The 21,502-nt window shown below is 45.4% G+C and overlaps 1 protein-coding gene across 2 annotated transcripts; it reads right to left on the minus strand.

Moving 5' to 3' along the window:
• Nucleotides 1-1,821: 1,821 nt before the first annotated feature.
• Nucleotides 1,822-16,725, minus strand: LOC108933943 (rho family-interacting cell polarization regulator 2-like). 2 transcript variants are annotated; one of them, XM_018751368.1, is made up of 18 exons: nucleotides 16,549-16,725; nucleotides 11,713-11,867; nucleotides 11,361-11,495; nucleotides 10,182-10,260; nucleotides 10,061-10,084; nucleotides 9,901-9,954; nucleotides 9,602-9,751; nucleotides 8,396-8,459; nucleotides 8,192-8,235; nucleotides 6,924-7,049; nucleotides 6,677-6,825; nucleotides 5,980-6,106; nucleotides 4,991-5,815; nucleotides 4,665-4,810; nucleotides 3,891-4,041; nucleotides 3,568-3,691; nucleotides 3,229-3,390; nucleotides 1,822-3,053 (listed from the first exon to the last, which is right to left on the minus strand). In XM_018751368.1, the coding sequence occupies exons 3-18, from the start codon at nucleotides 11,450-11,452 to the stop codon at nucleotides 2,881-2,883; spliced, it is 2,490 nt and encodes an 829-aa protein (XP_018606884.1). In that variant the 5' UTR covers nucleotides 11,453-11,495; nucleotides 11,713-11,867; nucleotides 16,549-16,725; the 3' UTR covers nucleotides 1,822-2,880. The 2 variants fall into 2 exon arrangements, with proteins under 2 accessions (XP_018606884.1, XP_018606883.1); XM_018751367.1 differs by lacking the exons at nucleotides 11,361-11,495; nucleotides 11,713-11,867; nucleotides 16,549-16,725 and having other exon boundaries at nucleotides 10,182-10,484.
• Nucleotides 16,726-21,502: the final 4,777 nt, after the last annotated feature.

Raw genomic sequence — 21,502 nt, forward strand, 5'->3', positions numbered from 1 at the left:
AAGACTTGTCAAAATGCTGTGCTTTTTGAATGTGAACATACTGTATGTATATTTTCAAAATAAACTTTATTGACAAAAATCAGCAATTACAAAAGTTAGAAACATGAAAAGAATAAGGAACCAGAACTAGATATTACAAAAAACAGCAAATGATGCCAGAGGGAATTTAACAAAGAGAAAATAAATAAATAGGATTTGTACAGTTCTTGCTTACAATACAGTACTTTGTTTTTTCCTTTTTTCAGCCTGCGAGTACCATTTCTTGTGGGTCTTTGTGACAAAGCGCAATAAAAGACATTAATGTTTTGCCTTTGCACACTTTCCATCCAACTCATCCGATCCTTTCAGTTTGCAGTTATGCATTTTTGTAAGCAAACCAGTCTAATAGCAACAAATTAAGTAGCTGCAAAGAATAACAGAAAAATATCTCAGCAGGTCAATAATGAATTTGTTAAATATTTTTCTTTGACTGCAGTTTTAAACTGTTTCTTTTAGTTTACTATTTCTAATGTCTATTATGTTCTTTTTTTGTGAACATGGTTCAGTTCAATTTATTTTTATAGAGCACTCTTCTCATGCAGTGAAACAGAGCGCTTTAACACAGGCATAAGGCAAGAAAAACAAGTACATCAGAACAAAGAAGACAGTTGACTACAGACTGTCATAATCCAAACGTATAATGCTTTTATAGAGCTATAAGTATACCTACTGACCGTGGAGGAAAGGAACAAAAACTCTCAAATGAAAATCAAGGGAGAAGAAAAAAACCTCTGAGGGTCCAAGGACCAGTGGCTGCCCACCCTTCCTGGGCATTCTAGATTAAGTAACAGTTCTAAGACAGTTTACAAGTAATAATGGGATTGTTGCTATATGGTAGCTGGACTACAACTAAATTCTTGCACTTTTCCCCACAGACTAATAGATATGACACCAACAACCAACATTAACTACAGCATCAGACAATATGTACAAGAAGCACACATGCCGACTGCTGAGTAACCTTTGGACCTGTGGGTTAGGGTTTGGTGGTTAGGGGCAAGGGTGCCAACAGTCAGCAGTTCTGAGAGAAGAGTGTGCATAGGCTACAGGATGGCCGACGTCACTAGTAACAGTTTTTGTCTTTCCAAGGCACCTTGATTTATTCATGTCTCTACCTGTCTGTATAGCTGAGTTCCAGTGACACTGTGGGAACAACACCCCTAGCTAAGCAGCTGTCATACCAAGATGGACTCCACTGGGCACCAGAAGGAATCGTTAAGCACAGATAGAGACATCTGGACCTTCCTCAGACATAAGAGGAAGAACAGATGTTGGTGAACCTTCCTAGTGACAGCTGAAACATGCTATCCCTGCTTCAGGTCATCAGTGATGGTTACTCCTAGAGACTTCCAGGTGCTTTCCACAAGCTCCCCTGTGACGCATATGGTCATTTAGTCTGAACACTTGCTCCCATCTTCCAGGAGCAGGTTTGTGTGCTTTTAGATACTGAGGGAGAGAGTGTTGTCCTGGCACTGCTGGGTCCAAAGGCAGATGTCCTCAATGAATGCCGTCATATCAGTGTCTGGTATCAGGCATGTGATGATGGTGCCACAACTAAATCAGATGTGGCCATTTCCTGATGGTTACAGGGAGAAGGGAGGGAAATGATTAATGCTCTGAAGCTCTTAACCAAAGGGCTGCATGGAAGTGGATGGAATCAGTGACCTGAGTTCAGTTTTCTGTATGTCAGTATTTAAATATTCATTTAATAGACAGAATCATACAAACAAGACAAGAAATTTTCCAAACATTTTAATAATTCTGTTTACATTTTAAGGCAGGATCTTTGTCAGAATATATACATTTTTTAGACATCTCTTAGACTGCATTTGTTTTGCTTAAAATGGAAAAAAAAGATTGCAGTTATGTTTCTGCTGCAATTCTGAAGTATTAAATAAAAACTCAGTATCAATACTTTCTATTCACCAAAACTTAGGCACTTTTCAGCTGATCAGGTCTCCATTTCCGCTGTGTTTAAGGTCTCTCAGAATAAACAGTGAAGCATCTTCTGAGGTAACGCCCTGAATGCTTGGTTCAAATCTGGAACCCATCCACCTTCCTGCAACAGCACTTCTGGGGCAGAAGATGTTGTGGCAAATCCAGTGGTTCCCAAGGCAACAAGACTCATCAGTCTCCCACAATGTGAAACCTAGCACAGTGCACAGGATTACATCAGAAATGGGATGTGACCCCAGTGAAGGTCTGAGCTCAGAGCCACAGAACCTCCTGTACTGGAGCATAATACAAGTGTCTAGAGCCGTATAGTGGAAATTCCAGAAAGAAATGTGATGAATGTACAGAAAAATGGCACTGATTCTTTTTTCTTTTAAAAAAAGTGCATTGGAGTCTGGGGGCCCTGACTCACTTGTCCACAGCAGTCAATCAGCCCCCATCGTGCCTTTCAAACATGGCATCAAGGCTACAGATATTAAGGTGCAGATATTGGACCCATTAGTCCCATGGGCTGTAGGTATGGCAAGATAGAGCCTCAGTCTCCCAAGAAAATTGGCAGCTTCGCTTTTTCCACTCATGTTTATGTATTTTATGGGCAGTAAATATGCTTTAATATTTAATTAGCTTAATGTTGACATGATCAGTTTAGTCTGCAGGAGCATGTCTGACCATGGAACCCATATAGACTGATGGATTTTGGCTGTGTGTGTGTGTTTGTGTGAGAGAAAGGGAAACTACAGCAGGTCAGTGGTGGCTGTTCTGATGGGGACGAGGTCTCCATGGCACTAAAGGACAGTGTTGCCATGGCATTAGAAGCCGTTGGGAACGCTGAGGTGCCGCATCAACACTGCAGAGAGAGGAGCCAGAAGAACATTCTCTAATGGTTTCTCAGTGGCCCTCGGCCTCCTCAGCCATTTCACATATGTGTGCGTCCAAACTGCTCACACCCTCAGACTCCAAATAGTTCCAGAACTGGAAGATGGTCAGAGGTTCACCAGCTGCTCTACCGTTGTCCTGTGACATCTGATGTCCCATAATTCTCTCTACCAGCTGGAGTAACACTGTAGAAGAAACAGGGCATGCATGAGATTTAGAGCATGGCATTAGTGACTTCCTGATTACAGTAATCCTTTCTGAAGCCCAAAGTCTACCAATACGGAGATTAGTGGGACTAAATCTCATTGTGCCTGTGTGAGGGACTGACTTGTGGGCAGAGTTTCCAGGACCACACTGTACCTGTATTAGTCATGCAAGAAGAGGCTCCACCCAGCTGCTCTTCATAGGACACAATGAGCGTACGCAGGAAGCTCTCAGCAGAAGTGGTATATGCATCGGAGCTGCCCGTACACTGTTTCCATAGTGACGCGGCCCCATGACACCGCTCCAGTTCCAACACTCCTGGAGGAGAGCCAAGTTTTACAAACATCACCAAGCTTTAGCAAACTACTATAACAAGTTTCTTTACCAGAAATTAGCTCAGTTGTTAGATACTTTACTACATTCAGTGCCCCACCTGGTGGTAGTGATTCAGACATGCACTAACCACACAATAGGCTATGCCCACATGACACTGACCCTGCATGGGGGAGTTGGCATGGCTGTTGGAATCTTTGGTGACCAGGTAGATGAGCTCCAGCACCCGTGCTTCTCTGAGCAATTGGTCCAGGGCACCGTGATTCATTCCTGAGGTATGCAGGGTCTGAAGAGAGCACAAGGTCAATGTTGCTTCGAGCACTCCGCAGCACAGTATATTACCACACCTCAGCTCAGAACAGCAGCAACAGCAGCACAAGCTGCACAGGTCAGGAAGCACACACTTGGGTTCCTAACAGTAAGAGGCTGTTCATCCGTACCACATACCCACACTGGTCCACCTGTGTCACAAAACTCTAGTTCACCTGGAGCTGGGAATTGCAGTTTCTCAGGTGAACCATTAGGGCATGGTCAAGAGCCTGGCACCCAGTGGTCATAGGTTCAGTTAAGGCCCCTTGGCAGTCCTTCTTGTAGCCATTGTCTTCTCCCAGCCTAAAGGGGTTGCCATGGAACTCACTGCACACATTAACAAAAGAAGGATAATCACAGGCTTCCTATGGCCAACAGCTCCTGAATTCTGTAAACAGGTAAATTATACTGACATGTTGAGTATACATAATATACACATACATTGACTGAAACTGCTTGTCCCAAGTGGGGTTGCGGTGAACCGGAGCCTAACCTGGCAACACAGGGCACAAGGCTAGAGGGGGAGGGGACCAACCCAGGATGGGACACCAGTCCGTCAAAGGGCACCCCAAGCGGGACTTGAACCCCAGACCCGCCAGAGAGCAGGACCCGGCCAAGCCCGCTGCGCCACCGCACCCCTCTCTACATAGTATAAAATATCATAATAAAACACAATGTGTCCCCAACAACTTTTCAAGCAAGATGCTACTGCCATGTTTTAAATAAGAATTTTAGAAAAATTACCAAAGCGCAATCTCCTTCTGATACCTCCAGAAATTTTGTGAATGAATATTATAATTTCCAAAACATATTTACAAAACATTTTTATTCTGTATTGCAATGCACTTCCTCGCCACAGGGAGGTAGCACAGAGTTGTGCATACATCTTCTCTTTATTTCATGCCCTCGATTTGACACTCCAAAAGGGTAGGACCTCATGGGGGAGGTACCTGTCTGCAGGGATCCATTGCTCATCTTCCCCTTCTTCCTTTGCCCCCTGATTTGGATTCTCATCCTCATACTCATCTTTCAGGAAGTCAAAGCTCCCAAGAGCATCTTCCACAGTTAGAGTCACACCCGTGGAGTGGCTGTGGTCCTGAGGATGAAACACACAGGTGACACACACCCACACACAGGTGGCAGATACACACAGAAGCAGTCGGATGAGATTACAGTTTAGGATGATGCTGTAAAACCATACACACACTGATGTCATCTTAGGTCTGTAAGGACCAACTTGGGCAGAGTCTAACTGCTGTTGAAAACTGTTACTCACCATCATTGTCTCCTCCAGTTGTTTCAGCTGTTGCTCCACACCTTGCAGCTCAGGAAACTGCCCCTTTAAGGTCCCCAGGGTAAAAAGAACTGCTTTTAGAGTCTCTTGCACCCCACCCACTGCACTGTCCATAGGCTGGGCCTCCAACACCAGGTGGTGCTGTGTTTGTGTCATACCCTCAGCTGGTGCTGGAGACGCTTTCTTCCAGTCAGGAGCATTAACTTCCTGTGATACGTCTTCAGTCTGAAAGGCATTGCTGCAAAGCTCCACCCCCACCAAGCTGGTCTCCACCTCCACTGAAGGATACTTTGCCCCTGTCTCCACCACCATGGTGGCTGGTGAGAGTGTAAAGACACCCTGGTTCTCTGCACTGAGCTCCTGTTCCTGAGAGCCTAGAGGAGGTGCTGGGGATGTTTCACTGATTGCCAGTGGTTCCACATCACATAACCTGGCTGTTTCAAAAGCGTCAGGGCATGACCCCAGTGTTGGGCACGAGGACGCCTCACAGCTAAGGGGGCAGTAGCATTTGGCGTGGCCGTTGGGCACCGCCTGCTTCCCAGAATCCTCCTGTCTGCTGGCAATGCTAGCTTCAGACTCCTCCTCCTCTTCCTCACTCTCTTCGGGATGGGTGCAGGCAGTTGGGCCACAGGGGGTAAAGGAGATCTGAATGGCGGGCAGGGCAGCACATATCTCTGGTTGGACCACGTTCTTGTGGATGTGGGGCACACCCAGCAAGGACTGTGGACTTGATGAATCATCAGATGATTCAGAAGAGCAGGACCAGGCTGTTCCACTGTCCATGTCCTCCTGCCTCCGTGGTAACCTCTACAGGACAGTGGAAGAAATCAACACAGAGATGGGTGTTACCATCCTTAGGGCCAATTGACACAGCAGACAGGCCTTCCATTTGTTTACTGAGCCACCTGCTCCACCTAACAGGCCAAGTGTAAAATCACTGCCATCTGATGTACCACCTGCTCCATACTCACACAGAAGACCTGCTCACGCAGTGCCGGGGTGTCTGGAGGGGTCTGATTGTAGCTCGGCAACCGCCTGTTGACTGTGGCAGCTTTGCTGATGGTGCCGGAGGACATTTGATCATCTTTGTCAAAGGGGCTGAGTGACAAGAAGAGCTGAGATGTTACACCCTTCTGATCCACAAATATTTAAATACTGTAATGGCACAGAGGGGGGCTGATGTGAATTAATGTAAATAGTTGATGTTAGTGTCTGCTTCTACGTGGTCCTGTGTTCCTTTCTGATCGGCTGTTATATTGATGGTGCTTAATTTGCCACAGGGGAATTCTAGGGGGTTCAAGGGGTAATCCCCTAATCACTGTGTGGAGTAGAGGGGCTCAGAGTGACCTGGGGAAACTTTCAAGTATTCAGCAGATTGTCTCTAGTGTTTGTTGTGTCTTTGTCGAGACTGTTATTGAAAAGACATGTATGTGTTCAATAAAGAGCATTTTCCTACAATCCTGTCTCCAGTAGCTCCATGGTGGGATGCTACAATATATTGTATAATGGCCACAAATTAACCATCCTCAAAGCTGGAAAACAAGCTCTAAATGAGTGATGAAAATATAAAGAGGGCCACTCTGGGGCCATTTCTTTAAAGCTCCTAAAGTCATGCACACTTTTTGCCCATCTCGCACCATGTCTAGCCTGCAGAGAAGAGAAACTCACTTCCAGGTCACCTCCAAGCTCAGTTTGACTGTGCCCAGGTCGTTGATGTCCACAGCGACCATCTGTGGCTGAGCTGTGAACAGGTCCTTGGTCTCACAGGACACGCTTCCCACAACCACATGACTCGCCAGGCTCTTCAGCTCCGTCACCTTGGCAACCACAGCAGAGTAGGGCACACGTTCCTGATAAACATGTCACATCAGCACAAGCAATAGGTGGAGTCAGCAGAGGCACCTCCCACCCTCACCTTGATTGACAGGAAATCTGTAACAAGCGGCATGAACACCATCTCTTCGCTGTCCCAGACCTGTCGGCTGTTGACCTCAATGCGCCCCCGCAGTTTCCAGCGCTGCCGTCCGTATTTCATGAAAATCTGGTCGAAGGGGTGTGAGCTTAGTGTTGGCAAACGCAGATTATTTATTTAGATGCTTTTCTCCAAAGCAACTTCCAATGAACACACACACACACACACACGCACACACACATTGACTGAAACCGCTTGTCCGGAGCGGGATCACGGTGAAGTGGAGCCTAACTCAGCAACACAGGGTGGAAGACTGGGGTGCACGACACACCCAGGACGGGACGCCAGTCCATCACAAGGCACCCCAAGCAGGACTTGAACCCCAGACCCACTGGAGAGCACGCACAGGCCAAATCCACTGCGCCAGTGCACCCCCTCTCAATGAACTCTATGTAGGGTTATCAGCCTGCACACCTTATTCACCAAGGTGACTTACACTGCTAGATTACACTACTTACAATGAGTCACTCATCCATCACTCATCAGTGAAACACACTCTCTCTATCATTCACACACTAGAAGTGAACCTGAACAGCATGTCTTTGGATTATGGGAAGAAACCGGGGCACCCAGAGGAAGCCCACGAAGACATGAGGAGAACATGCAAACTCCACACAGACTGACTGAAGCCATGTCCTCTTGCACCACCCAGGCGCTGTGGGACAGCAGCACTACTGCGCTATTTATGTACATATATACGTGTATGTGTATGTATTCAGTATGTTGTATATTACACCAGAGACATACTCGTGTGATGAACATGTGCATATGATGTGGTGTGGTGCATATGACGGAAAGAAACTGACTACTTAAGAATCACACGTCTGCAACTATGTCTCTCTTTCTCCCAATGAAAGGCAGAAATTGCATCTTCTATGAGAAAAGCATCTGCTAAATGAATAAATATAAATGTATATGCTGCTGCAGCCAAAGTGAATCTCCCTCTGGCATTAATAAAGTTTTATTCATTCATTCATAAGGACTGCAGGACAGAGAAAAACCGCCTTCTCTCCATGACAGTGCTTAACTTCACTGGGCAGAACATTAACCACTATTAACTCCAGTAACTAATGTTAACTGCCATTAACCATCATTAACCTCCATCTACTGCAAGTGACAATCAAAGAGAACTACTAACTGCCAATGCCCACCCCCATTGCTGCAGTGATGCTGAAAGGTATGATGTCAGAGAAGCATGGAGAGAAACCTACCTCATACTGGTCTCCAGCACAGAGCCTTGCAAATCCAGCCAGACCTGTGGGGTGGGGTGGGGTGGGGAGCCATAAACAACAGGAAACAGAACAAAGACAATACAATACAATAGTGCAGGCGATGTAAACACACACACAGTTCACATGACACACAAGAATGCAGACAAACTCCTGTCCTCACATGCATGTGTGTGCCAAACTTACCTTTCATTTTGACATGGAACTCCCCCAGTAAGGCCTCCAGTTCACTCTCCAAAAGACACATACCCTGCAGATGGGGGGGAGGGGGGGTCCATGTGGTGAATGGAAACACTGATTTAAACATGTTGCTCAATGTGTAAAACATAGTATTCAGCACCACAGCAAACACTGCCCCCTGACTCCCTCTGTCATTAAGTAGATACAAACATTTTCTAGTTTATTTTCTTATTTTTAATGACAATTTCTCTGGTTATCTACATATTTAGTACAATTAGAGCACCTCAACAGGGATGCGGGATGCCTCAGTTCAACTCACTTTCTCACTGTCTACTGTGTTTACTGTGTTGGTGATCAGTAAAAAGGTGAGGAACATTGCACTTCTATGGGTTTATGGGTTGAACCAGTCAACAACTGGCACTGAACAGGAGTTTGTGATGACAAAATATTTTTATTTACAATAAATCAGCTATATTTGAGGTTTTTACAGAACATGACAGTGAATAATTCAGATACACCTATACTGTTAACCTTTTATTGATCGTGACTTTGAAATTACAAACAAAAGGAGCTCTGAATGGACTTTTGGTCCCAGTTTGAGTGAGTGCATTTTCATATAGTACAAACTGTACTGATCTAGTCTCCAAAACTAGTACAGATGCTCCTCGACTAACAATGGGGTTACATTCCGATAAACCTATCATAAGTGGAAAAAATCGTAAGTTGAAAAAGAATAGAGTACTGCACCTACCAAACATCATAGCCTACCCTACCTTAAAATATGCTCAGAACACTTACCAGCTGGGCAAATTTAAGCAGGAGACAAACATAGGCATTTAGTAGACATGATGGGATGTGAAAAGACAAAATAAAAAAACACTTTCAACACAGTATCAAAAATACACATAGTTGCTTACACTTGCAGTTGCTTACACTCATTCCCGTGATCGCTACAGAGATTGTGAGCATGGTTGAATGGATGCTGCAGCTCGCTGGCATCCCCCAGCATCAGGAGAGTATTGTACCGCATATCACAAGCACGGGAACAGATTGAAAGTCAAAATTCAAAGTACAGATTCTACCAAATGTGTATCACTATCGTACCATTGTAAGTAGAGGAGCATCTGTACTAATCTCACTGATCTAACATTCCACGCCTAATGTCTTCCAGGACCCATAGAGTGCCCAGTGAGGGCCCAGTGAGTACCGGACCTCAGTGTACTCGCGATATCCCTTAGTCGCCTCCATCAGGCTTTCTCTGGCCTCCCGACTGCTGGGGGAGGAGCTGTAGGCCTTTATCATCTTGTTGGCACCATCGCGCAGCCTGCGCTGCATGCAGTAGGTCTCATAGAGCTCGTCCACCTGTGGAGGACAACAGCGTGTTGGTGCGTCACCACCTACACACCTGGGCTGTGTTTCAGGGGTAGGACCTATAAGACACACACAGATGCACGCACACAGACAGAACACCAGCTAACAGAGCAGTACACAACAGGACAAGCTGGACATACCTTGCTGAGGTGGAACTCCAACCGTCTCATGAACCTCTCAATCACCTTCACCTGCTGTTGGGGACACAGAACAACAGCAGCCTGAAGGTGGTGCTCTCCTCTTCATCAGAGGACACTGAGTATGTCAACAGCAGTGTGATTCAGAGAGAACACAACTTACCTTGTCCAGTTCATACAGCAATCCCTAGAAAATGAAGATGACTTTTATTATTGATAATAACCGGAAGTACACGCAGTAAACAGAACACAGCACCGAGGGCCACATGGGGTTCCAGTCTCACCAGTCTGGAGTTCCTTTTGCACTCCCTCATCTGGACACTCAGACTTTCCTGTTCTAGTTGATGGACCTGAAGGAAGGACCTGGGTGGGGTGGGGCAACACACATCACTTCCTGTCTGCCTACAGTCACTTGGACATAGCTGTATAGCACAAGTGTAGGTACACTTATCCCCCATTAACTGGTCCTAATTTACTCCTGGAAACATGCCAAATTTCTAAAAACCAGATAAACTTTCTTATTCCATTATGGGAGAAACTGGAGTTGGTTGCAGTCCCATTGCAGGCTCTCCCCAAAAACATATTCAATAACAATAACAATATTATACGCTATGGGGCACGGTGGCGCAGTGGGTTGGACTGGGTCCTGCTCAGGGTTCGAGTCCCGCTTGGGGTGCCTTGCGACGGACTGGCGTCCCATCCTGGGTGTGTCCCTTCCCCCTCTGGCCTTATGCCGTGTTGCCGGGTAGGCTCCTGTTCCCCGCGACCCCGTATGGGACAAGCGGTTCAGAAAAAGTGTGTGTGTGTATTATACGCTCAGCAGTGCATGTTTGCATATTCTTTTTTTTTCTTTTTTTTTTTTAACTTTTTTCCTGGTTTGTTCCTAGAAAATATTTTTTAAAATAATTATCTGAAAAATAACCTTTTATCTGTCAAGAAAGCTTTATTGAACCATACATTGTGGTACTAGTGAAGATGGGCTTGTATTACAAAAAGATTCCTCTCAGTTAGACATCTGCTTTTTTAAAATAGAGGTAACAACAATAAATTTAATTTTTTGAGCTTTTATATTTGCAAAGATTGAATTTTAAGGTTTACTGTGTCTGTATGTGAACGATGAGCTGACAACAGAAATTTCATGAAGGTTAAGCGTATGAAAAATACATTTTAAAGAAGAAAACTTTTCATGACAGTGTGTGGACTGACTTGAGGAAGACAAAGACTGCCACATCAAAATAAATGAATAAGTTGGAAATTAAAGAATAACAGAGCAAAACACAGGATGTGCAGAGTGAGCTGAATAATAGTTAAGTATTATTAATAATTTCATATTGGATATAAAGAAAAACTTGTTAAGGGACCAGTTAAGGGACCAGATACTGAGAGTAACTGTACTGTGCAGTGTACAATGTTGGTTGTGTGTTCAGTATGTAGTGTTCAGTACATACTGCGCCCACACTCACTGCAGGCCTCTCCTCAGCGCCTCGTAGACCTCATCTAGTCGCTCAGGCTGGGGCACCCTGGAGGGGGCGGACTTGGCAGAGAGTGTGAACATCCTGCTTGCTCACACCCCCTGCACTGTGGAGTGTGTTGGGCTCCTGTGGGGAAATGACAGAGCCATTAGAATGAGACTCTCACAGAGAAACACCCTTCGCGTGCACTGGGTTCAATACTCATCCGGCCATTTGCAGTTGCAGTTTTCATGACGGCATCCACACCCAGCTGGACTTCCAGTAGGCTTCCTGCCGAGTCACTGGAGGGAGCCTAGGAGCCCCATTAGGCATTGCAGCTGGTCATCTTTACAGATCAACTTACCCACTGGGCTTGTTGTGAAGAACTTTGGTGAAATACTGCCTCCTAGGGACAGATGTGGAGAGGATCTGGCAGGACAGATGTGTGGATAGGAACGTGTTGGATGCAGCTCCAGAGGGACATAGAGACAGAGAGGTCAGAGATCACAGGAGGGAAGCCTGTGGGAAAAGAAGAGTGTGTGAGGTGCAGTGGGTGCTGTCCTCCCCACCGCTCCGAGGACTTCTCTGGAACATCCATTATAGAACTCCGGTATCTCTGCAAAGTGAGCTACTAACAAAGTAATGATTGAGTTTAAAACGGGTACAATAACTACCTGGGCCAGCTTCTCCTCCACTGGCTTATACTTGTTGAAATCGATCATGGAGGTGCTGACCTTGACCCCACCTCTGTCCCACTCATCTCCAAACTTTTCTAGTTCATGCTGAAAATAAACTTTGCGATGAGACCAAATGGACTGTGTCATTCTGAACAAACTTCCAAACCCTGACTCTACCTTGATATCCTGTTCACAAAAACCACAAACAGAGGAGATCAGCCTCACACTTGGAGGAATACAGCACTTTCACTGAAAATGTGGAGACACAACTGTTACTCTGAATGGTATAAGCAAAACATGTTTATCCTTACTCTGCCTGTCACCCAGCAGGCATCACACTCAAGTCCCATGCCTCACTGTGGCCTACACAAGTCACCCATCCACCAGGTACTCTCCAGTGAGCACAATGCCCCTGGTATGCCTCCAGGAGTGGGCCCTCGTAACTCCAGTAAAGGCCAGGTATTCTTATAGCCACCTTGAGCTTTCATGGGAGTCTATTACTTTTATCACAGAAGGAAATCACCTGGGATCTCACGCTGCCAAGGGTGATTCCACCAAGAAAACAAAGCTGGAGGCAAGAGCTCTCAGGATCCCTGGTTGTTCAAACCCCTCCACCGCAGTGAGGCTGCCACCCATGAAGGGTTAAGATTAGGTCTAGGGTTACAATTAGGGTTAAAGTCAACGTACTCTTTATCCATAATCCACAACCTGGTGTGATGATATTCCTTATTATTTCTTAAAAACAACAATCTCCTGCACTTTGGACATATGAGCTCTGAGCTCTTCTGGGACAAACAACAAACACCTGTCCACCTGAGAAGTGCACCTGTCTGTTGTCTGTCTGCACTTCTTGAAAATAACAGCAGGTTTCACACACACATAGTCTGAAACGAACATGGCGAGCCAGAGCCTAACCCAGCAACACGGGGCGTAAGGCTGGAGGGGGAGGGGACACACCCGGGATGGGACACCAGTCTGTCGCAAGGCACCCCAAGCGGGACTCGAACCCCAGACCCACTGTAGAGCAGGACCCGGTCAAACCAGCTGCACCACCGCAACCCCCCCGCTCTATCTCCCGGGGGGTTATAGGGCCAGGACTGCAAGTTATTCCCTGTCCTGCCATCACCTGTTCAGCTGTATTCTTATTTGGGTAAGAACCTGAGCAGAGGGTCTGTGTACTCCGTCCCACAGGCCACAGTAATGCCTGACAGGAGAGCAGGGACACACTTGTCCGGATACTGAGTGGAGACCACACCGTAATTTATCCCTTCTGTCATTTCTGTCATTGTACTATGACACAAAGGCAACACTGTCATCACAGGTGTAATCTCCTCCCACATGAAATTGTCCACTTTGGAGTGAATGTAAAGTGTGTGTGAAAGCTCCAGTGGGACAACTTTCTATCTGACCAGATGAACTGCTTCCATGTTGTGAGGCTGTGAACTTAGTTGGTCCAAGTCACTCACTGCTCTGCCACTTGTGCTCCAGTGGCCCTGAGGGCTGCAGAGGCTGGACCAACAGCAAGAAAAACTCCTTTATATACAATATATACACACACACACACACACACACACACACACACACACACACACACACACACACACACACACACACAGAGTCTCCACAGCTGTGGTCCCTGAGGTGCAGTCAACAAGCTGAGAATGAGAGCAGTGCAGGGCAAAGACCACATGACCTCTTGGATGCAGCACCGCAGTCAAGCTGCGTTCACACCAACACAATAAGAATAAGAGACAGCAGCTCAAGTTGGACATGTTGTCCAGAAGTCATCATCAGAAGAACATGGAAACAAAGCAGAACATGGCTGACAATGATCCGTTGGCAATGTCCACACTGCCGCCAGCAGCAAGGACTTTACATGTTTATACAGCTCGAAAAATGACACACTTATATTATACACAATGAATCCACCTTCTGGGACCATTTGGAAGAAACAGAGATGATGCCGAAGTTCTAGTCTTCCTGGTCACACACTGCTCCGCTTCAATCTGCACCCTTAACTTTGACCCTATCCGGGGCCCTGCAGTCATTTTCCTGCCACTTCCTGCTGTGCTTCAGAAGAAACATTCAAAGTTTAAGAAGTATACAGTCCCTCCCCAGAAGAAAGACATGCATTATGCAGCACTCAGAGTTAGGGTCTGTCAAACCCCCGAAGGGCACCCCCTTCCACCCTCCACCGGACCTGCATGCTGTGAGGGGAGTGTAGTTGGGAAGCTGCTCTGAGAGGCATCTGACATCCCCGACACATTAATGCATGATTGATAAAGGATTTTAATAAACACTGTCTATGTAAAATAGCAGGGGGTGCAGTGGTAAGAGTGGCTGTCTGCTGTACAAAGGACACAGGGCTTGAATATCTGGACCTATTATACTGTAATATGATGACAGAAAGCTGTCATTTTTATCTCATGTAAATGCTTTGACTAAGTCGTGCTTCCTTCAGTTAAGTAACATAAATTACGGTGATTCCCATGTAGACAGGATGCTGAGAAATTGGGTCATGCTTTTGTTTCAAGTAAACTGGACTACTGGAATACTTTATTATTGGGTTGTCCATACCAAACTGTATCCAGGCTACAGGTGGTCCAAAATGAGGCTGCGAGAATTGTTACTAGAACTCGGAAGTACGACTATATAACACCGTTACTTAAATCGCTGCATTGGCTCCCAGTTATATTTAAAGTTGATTATAAAATCCTACTTCTGACTTATAAAGCAGTACATGGCATTGCTCTGGAATACCTTTGTGAGATTACTGATTCTTATATCCCAGGACAATATCATCGTTCACTAGATGCAGGTTACCTTAAAGTACCTGTGATCAATAAGACCTCAGTAGGAGGTCACACCTTTAGTTACAAAGCACCTAAACTATGGAATACTCGACCAGTTACTGTCAAAAATGCCCCGTCTGTCTTCAAATCCAGACTAAAGACTTCCATGTTTACTCAGGCATTTCACCCAAAAATGTAATTCCACTTAGCTGTGTTTATGTTTTCCTCACCTCTATCAAAGCATATTAAATTTACTTGTTTAAGTTACAAATTACTAACTATTTTTTTTCTTGTTGAGCACTGTCTCCTTATTATAAGACCTGAGGAGGACGGCTGGCAGTCACAGACACACCCCATGCTGACTGAAGATGATTGCCATGATGGACAAGACGTACCTTGCTGAACTGGGAAATCAAGCTACCATACAGCAACAATTCCATCGTTTCCTGTAATCTGACTGAGAAGTCTTATTTAATCAAAAATGCCCAGGAGGGGTGGGCAGCCACTGGCACTTGGACCCTGAGAAGTTTTTTTTTCCTCCCTCAAATTTCAGTTGGGAGTTTTTGTTCTTTTCCTCTGTGTATCTGTAGTCAACTGTCTTCTTTGTTCTGATGTATTTGTTTTTTTTGGTCTTATGCCTGTGTTAAAGCGCTCTGTTTTAATATCGCGGATGAAGGTACTTACCCTGAACTGATACAGTAAACATTACCACACACACACACACAAAAACATTATCCCGCTCTTTAAATGGGTAAATCAGTGTAGGTATTTGGTCTGCTAAATTAAAAAATAATAATAATCATAATAAACTTCACACAGGCTATAATCGTGGCACGTGACTGAACCCTAGCCTGTGTGCTCTCTATCATCATTTTCTATGGGGGGTGACAAAGGGTCGATTGTTCAGAGCACGGGGGGTAGAGGTCCTACGCAGCGGTCTCGGTATAGGGGGGCTCTTTCCATTCCTTCAGACATTACTGTTAAGAGCTTCACTTCCTTAACCGCCCCCCCGTGTGCGTTTTAATCCTTTAATTAGTGCGACGCGATAAATTAGCTAGTCTAATGGTAATAGCTTCGGCAATGGAAAAGCCCTTAAAATAGCCTCTACAGCTTGAACACGTTTTAAACCTGCAGGTGTCCAAAATGAACACTAGTAAAACACAAACGAAGTATGGACAAGGATGGCAAAGAAGATATTGAATAGATGCGATTCCGATGGTGATGAAACGAGTACTAGATTTTTTTTTTTTTACATTTTCTGGTAGTAAACACACTCTGTCTTCCTTCTCTCTCACCCCCCCTACACACACACACACACACACACCATGCGCTCCAGAAATTGAATTATTTACATGACGGTTCATAACTTCATCTTGAACGTATTTTCTGAGCGACACCAACAACATTCTCCTCCGTCTTACAAATTTTGAAGTGAAACTAGACGGTGTGTGTGTGTGTGTGTGTGTGTGTGTGTCTGTAAATCACCAAATTCCGGTTTGTATGTAACTCCGCTCTCTGGAAGTGTCGCTGCATTGTATCCTCACACGTACTACACACTCACTGTACACACAGATCTGTAGATAGACTACACACTTCATATATACATACACACACACCCAGTACATGGCCGCGGTGCTGTATCATGAGAAACGCCCTGCTCCCCGCTTCTCTCCACAAACCAGCCCGTTACTCCCCGTTTTACTCTTTTTACTCGCGCTCAGGCCTACGTACATGAACTCCGCGGGACGTATGTCGCTCGCGCTCGGTCCCTCATCAGAATCCACGTGAACGCGCCGCGGACGGTTCTGCCTTCGTGGATTTTTCCTGCAACAGGAGCTCCATGAGAAACGCCCGCCTCCCCCTCCGACCGCTCCTTCGGAACAGGGAAATACGGCTCATCTCCTTCTGCGTCCGTCAGTCCCCGCGCTGAGCACCACGACCTCCAGAGGAGAGACGGCTGTGGAGCTCCTCAGTGTTCTTTTGGGTTTCACGTTCTCACAATTTTTATTAAATAAGTATTTATAAATAAATACCAGAAATAAAATTGGTAATACAGCATACTTAACGAGTGGTATTTACTTCGTGAAATCTGCTCTCAAAGTGAATTCTCGCAAAACCAACTCTAATTTACCATCATTTAAGTGTGAAAAATAAATAATGCTTTTACGAGCCACAAAATGTTCATCCATTTTCGACTAAACAGCCAGAATTCCTGTTATATGGTTGAAATACAGGGAGACTGATTCAAAACCATTTTGTACATTTAAAAAGGACTAACAAGACACACATCACATGTGTTGATAACAAAGCAAAGACTGTGCAACACAACAAATACAAACTCCGTTTATCACATCTGCTTTATTAAAATCTTTATTCAATAAATAATTCCAGAAAATTCAAAACCTAGTGCAGAACACCAGAACTGCTCTGGACAACTGTAAATGCAGGGTTAAGACACAGTCCTGATTGTGCTCCTTCCTCACAGCTCCAAGGCTGTGGGTTCAAATCCCATTTAGTCTATGTGCAGTTTGCATGTTCTCCCCTTGCTCATATTCATTTCCTCCTGCTGTCCAAAGATGTGTTCTAGGTGAACTGGTGACTCCAAATTGACTGTAGTGTGTGTGAGAAAATGACAGAATGCCCTGCAATGGACTGGTGTCCTGTCCAGGGTGTACACTGCCTCATGCCCTGTATTTCCAGGATAGGCTCTGGACCACTGCAACCTGCACTGGACAAACAGTCACCACATAGTGTAATTTTGACAGCAGAAAAATGGCCATGTTTCTCTTCTATCTTCATCCTCCTCCTCCTCACAGAATGAACACACAGCTCATTGTCAGTGTTACACTTGTGTCCCCAACAGAAGGGCGGAGTCAGTCACAGACTGTTATATGTGTGTCATATCAGACATTCAATGTACAGAGAATGGTCCCCTGTTCCACAGGCAGTATGAATCAAACCCACACATGCAAACACACACACACACACACATCTTATTTCACAGCTGTACTATTTTGTATTGTACTGTAAAAACTGCCATGTTTAGGACGCTGACCCTCAGCATCCGCCCTTAAGCTCCTGTGACTGAGGATTAACAAGTGTCCTTCAACACATTGACCCACTCACACCCAGAACTTTCCTTCTGTCTCTGCATCATGACCCACTTGTCCAGCTTACACCCTTCTGGAATCAGGGATCAATAGATGTGGTCAGACTGATGTCACATTCCACTGGAGCGTGCAGTATTTCACACTGTCATCAGACTGCCTTGGAGCAGTGACATGTAGTGCAGTTACGTTTACTGGTTATGATTGTGGTATTTTAAGGTGCTTGCCCCCTTCCCCATGGAGTCAAGGGGTCTGTCCATCCATCCTTGTATTAGTGTGATGGTCACTTCCATCAAGTGTCAGCAGTGCTGTGGTCAGTCATGCTTTTCACTGTGAGTAAAACTGTCTAAAACAAAATTGGTAATCAATATACTGTAAATGATTCTTTAACAATAAATGATGCTTTGATGACACATCTGTTTTGTTCTGAGAATTTGTGAAAAATTCATATGAACATGAGAGCATTTTTCAGCAATATGAGGGAAACCGTTAAATGCTGGCACAACACCTGCAACCTGTAGGAGGCACTGCAAGAAACTCTGACACTGGGCTCATTGCCATTGGAAGGGGTGAGCCAAACAGCACTTTGCATACTACCATGACCCACCCACTGTCTGAAATTGCTTGTTATGGTGAACTGGAGCCGAACCCAACAACAGAGGACATAAGGGTGAAGACACACTGAGGATGGGACACCAGTCTATCATAAGGCACCCCAAGCAGGGCTTGAACCCCAGACCCACTAAAGAGGAGAATCTGGCCAAGCCCACTGTACCACCCCATCCCCTACAAACCCACTTCACAGCATGGCTGGTCCAGTCAAGCAGAAAGTGGAATGTTGTGGGGGGTGAACAGACCAAGACTGGCCAGAGCTGTGAGTGGCCCTGTTTGACCCTGACTGCCAGATGATGATTATTGTTATTATCTTTTACTTAACTAATACCTTTGTTCAAGGCAATGTAATATTTTAGGGTTACACTGACTTACTCATTTACACAGCTGGGTAATTTTTACTGTACCCATTCAGGGTAAGAAGGTTGATCTAGGGCACTACAACAGGAGCAATTATTCAAACCCAGGACCTTCAAATTAGAGAGTGACAACATGAGCACTCTGCTACCTGCTGGTCTTAGTGTAGACTCATACCAAGAATGATCGAGTCATTAGCATTCTTTCGTTGCCAATACATTACTCCCACAAAACGGCTATCTTGACATTTGACCTTCAACCTGTGGCAGAACAGTGTCTTGACTTTGCTGCTCCAACCCACAGTGTAACACCATGTGATCTGTGTTTCACCAGGTGTCCTGGGCAGAGCTGCTACTCTGCGTGTGTGTGTGTGTGTGCGTGTGGGTAAAAGGAGCCATCCACCACAGACTATCTCTTCCAAGGCCCAGATCTCAGTGGCGCCCCCACTCTCTCAGCCATAGGAGGCATGTTGGGGCAGAACACCTACGCATTTAAAAACAAATGAATGACACAGAGAAGAAGAGGGAGTGGGAGGTGTGGGGGTTGAGCAGCAACATGCTGCCAACTTGGCTCCAGGCCTCCAACCACACAGGTTCAAGAAGCTGGTGATAATATAACAGGGAGGCTGGGGGTGGGCAGACAGGAACAAACAGATCTGCCACCACAGGACTGGAGTCCAAGAATGACAAAGTCTGTGCTCTCTGCATTTGGAGCTACACATGAACATGGGCGCACACACCTCCCATCCTCCATCTGCCTCATACTTGCAGTGTTTTGGATAGAAACACACAGCTGCACACAAGCCCAGAGCTTCTGGCCCTCTGCTGGCAACAGCAGACCCAGGACCCATCTCAAGACTATGAGATGGGTTTGGCCCCCAAAGGACTCTAACTCTACTGTTCTGTGAGGAGTGAACCCATCCCCCAGTGTTTAGTAACGGCTAAATCCATCCTCCAGTGTTCTGTAAGCACTGAAACCATGCACTGCTTTTCTGGATGGCTTGTCCTGTGATGTTGTGATCTTGACCATTGACACGTCACCAAATCCGGAGTCCAGTCCTGTTGTTCATTATGGAAAATTATGAAGTCCATGTGGGAAATTTTTACTCCCTCCAAACACACGGTCCAGTTCTCGGTTTCTCTGTTGTCACAGTAACAAAATATGTGACTCTGCCACATATTTAAATGTATTTTAAATGTACGCATTACATCTCAGACCAAATGAGCACTGAAGTGGCTGTGACTCCCACTCAGTCTAGTGCTGTGGCCTCAGTTTATGGGTTACAACTGAGCAGGACAAAGGCCTTAACTCCTGTGACAGGGTGTGGTATCGCAGCTCCAGAAATGCAGTGTCGTCTGCATGTGGTCTGGGAATTTGTGCCCATGCTGCTGGGAATGCGGTAAGGGAGCTCTGCCATCACACTACCCCTCCATCTGCTGCTGGCCACATCGCGCAACCTCACTCTCTTTCTCTCTCTCTCACACACACACACACACACACACACACACACACACACACACACACACACACACACACAAGAGGATCTTGTAAGATGCTGATCATATCCATTCAAAGGGCATGGCTGCTGCCCGACCAGAGACTTGGGTTCACAGTGCTCATACCCTGAAGGGCGTGGCTTGTCTGTCTGAGGACAGGGCTACTAGAAAGAGGAGCAGTGAGAGAAGGATTACAGAGGTTTCATAAAAGAAGTAAAGGTGGTGAGGGACAGGATGGAGACAGAGGACAGAGGTCAAATTTGAGGGTAGCTGAAAGATCAAGAATAACACGGGGGATGGTCAGATCCCCAGGAGCAAATGGAGAAGGGAGACTGTGAGTCTAGTCGGCACCTCCCTGTCCACACACCAGTCAAAGCAAACAAGAGCTCCAGTGTGATGAGCAGCAGTCCTGGAGGCTCCACCCACTCTCATAGCAGAACTTTTCCAGTGATAGAGGTCTTAATCTCATTCCATAGACACTGAGTCTCATGTCCTTGCTGTCTCCTCGTCTTCTTCCCTACAGACGCCATGATGAAGGACAGCGTGTCACCATGGAGACAAGTGAGACGATTTCTGATGGTCCAACAGCCCCAGACTTGGCTTAGATACAAATATCTCAAAAAATGGCCTAAATATGTTTCCGGAAATTCCCCAAAAAAAAATCGAAATATCTCAAAAAAATTCTCTAAATATCCCGTAAAATTTTCTAAATATCCTCAAAAATGCCTAATCTGTATTACAGATAGGGACATTACCAAAAACTATCTTTGGCAGATTATTTGCCCACATTACTGATGAATGAAGACTTTAGAAAATTCTGACAGACTATAGATAGTAATATGATACTGTGCAAATGACATATCTATACCCATATCTATATTTTAAAGATGATGTGTTGTCTATGAAAGGATGGGACTGAAATGGGTAAAAACGGTGTTATTACGCACTCGAAATTACTTCAGTCTCAGAACTTTCATGTCTGATTCAGATTCCAGTGTTCCCATGGGTTGGCAGAAAGTTATTAAAGTGTGTTGAATCCAAAACAACAAAAAACATGTTTACAGAGGCTGGCTATTGTTGGATTTATACACTAAGGATCAGCATTCAACCAAT

The sequence above is a fragment of the Scleropages formosus genome, chromosome 1 (genome assembly GCF_900964775.1).
Source record: "Scleropages formosus chromosome 1, fSclFor1.1, whole genome shotgun sequence".
NCBI lineage: Eukaryota > Metazoa > Chordata > Actinopteri > Osteoglossiformes > Osteoglossidae > Scleropages > Scleropages formosus.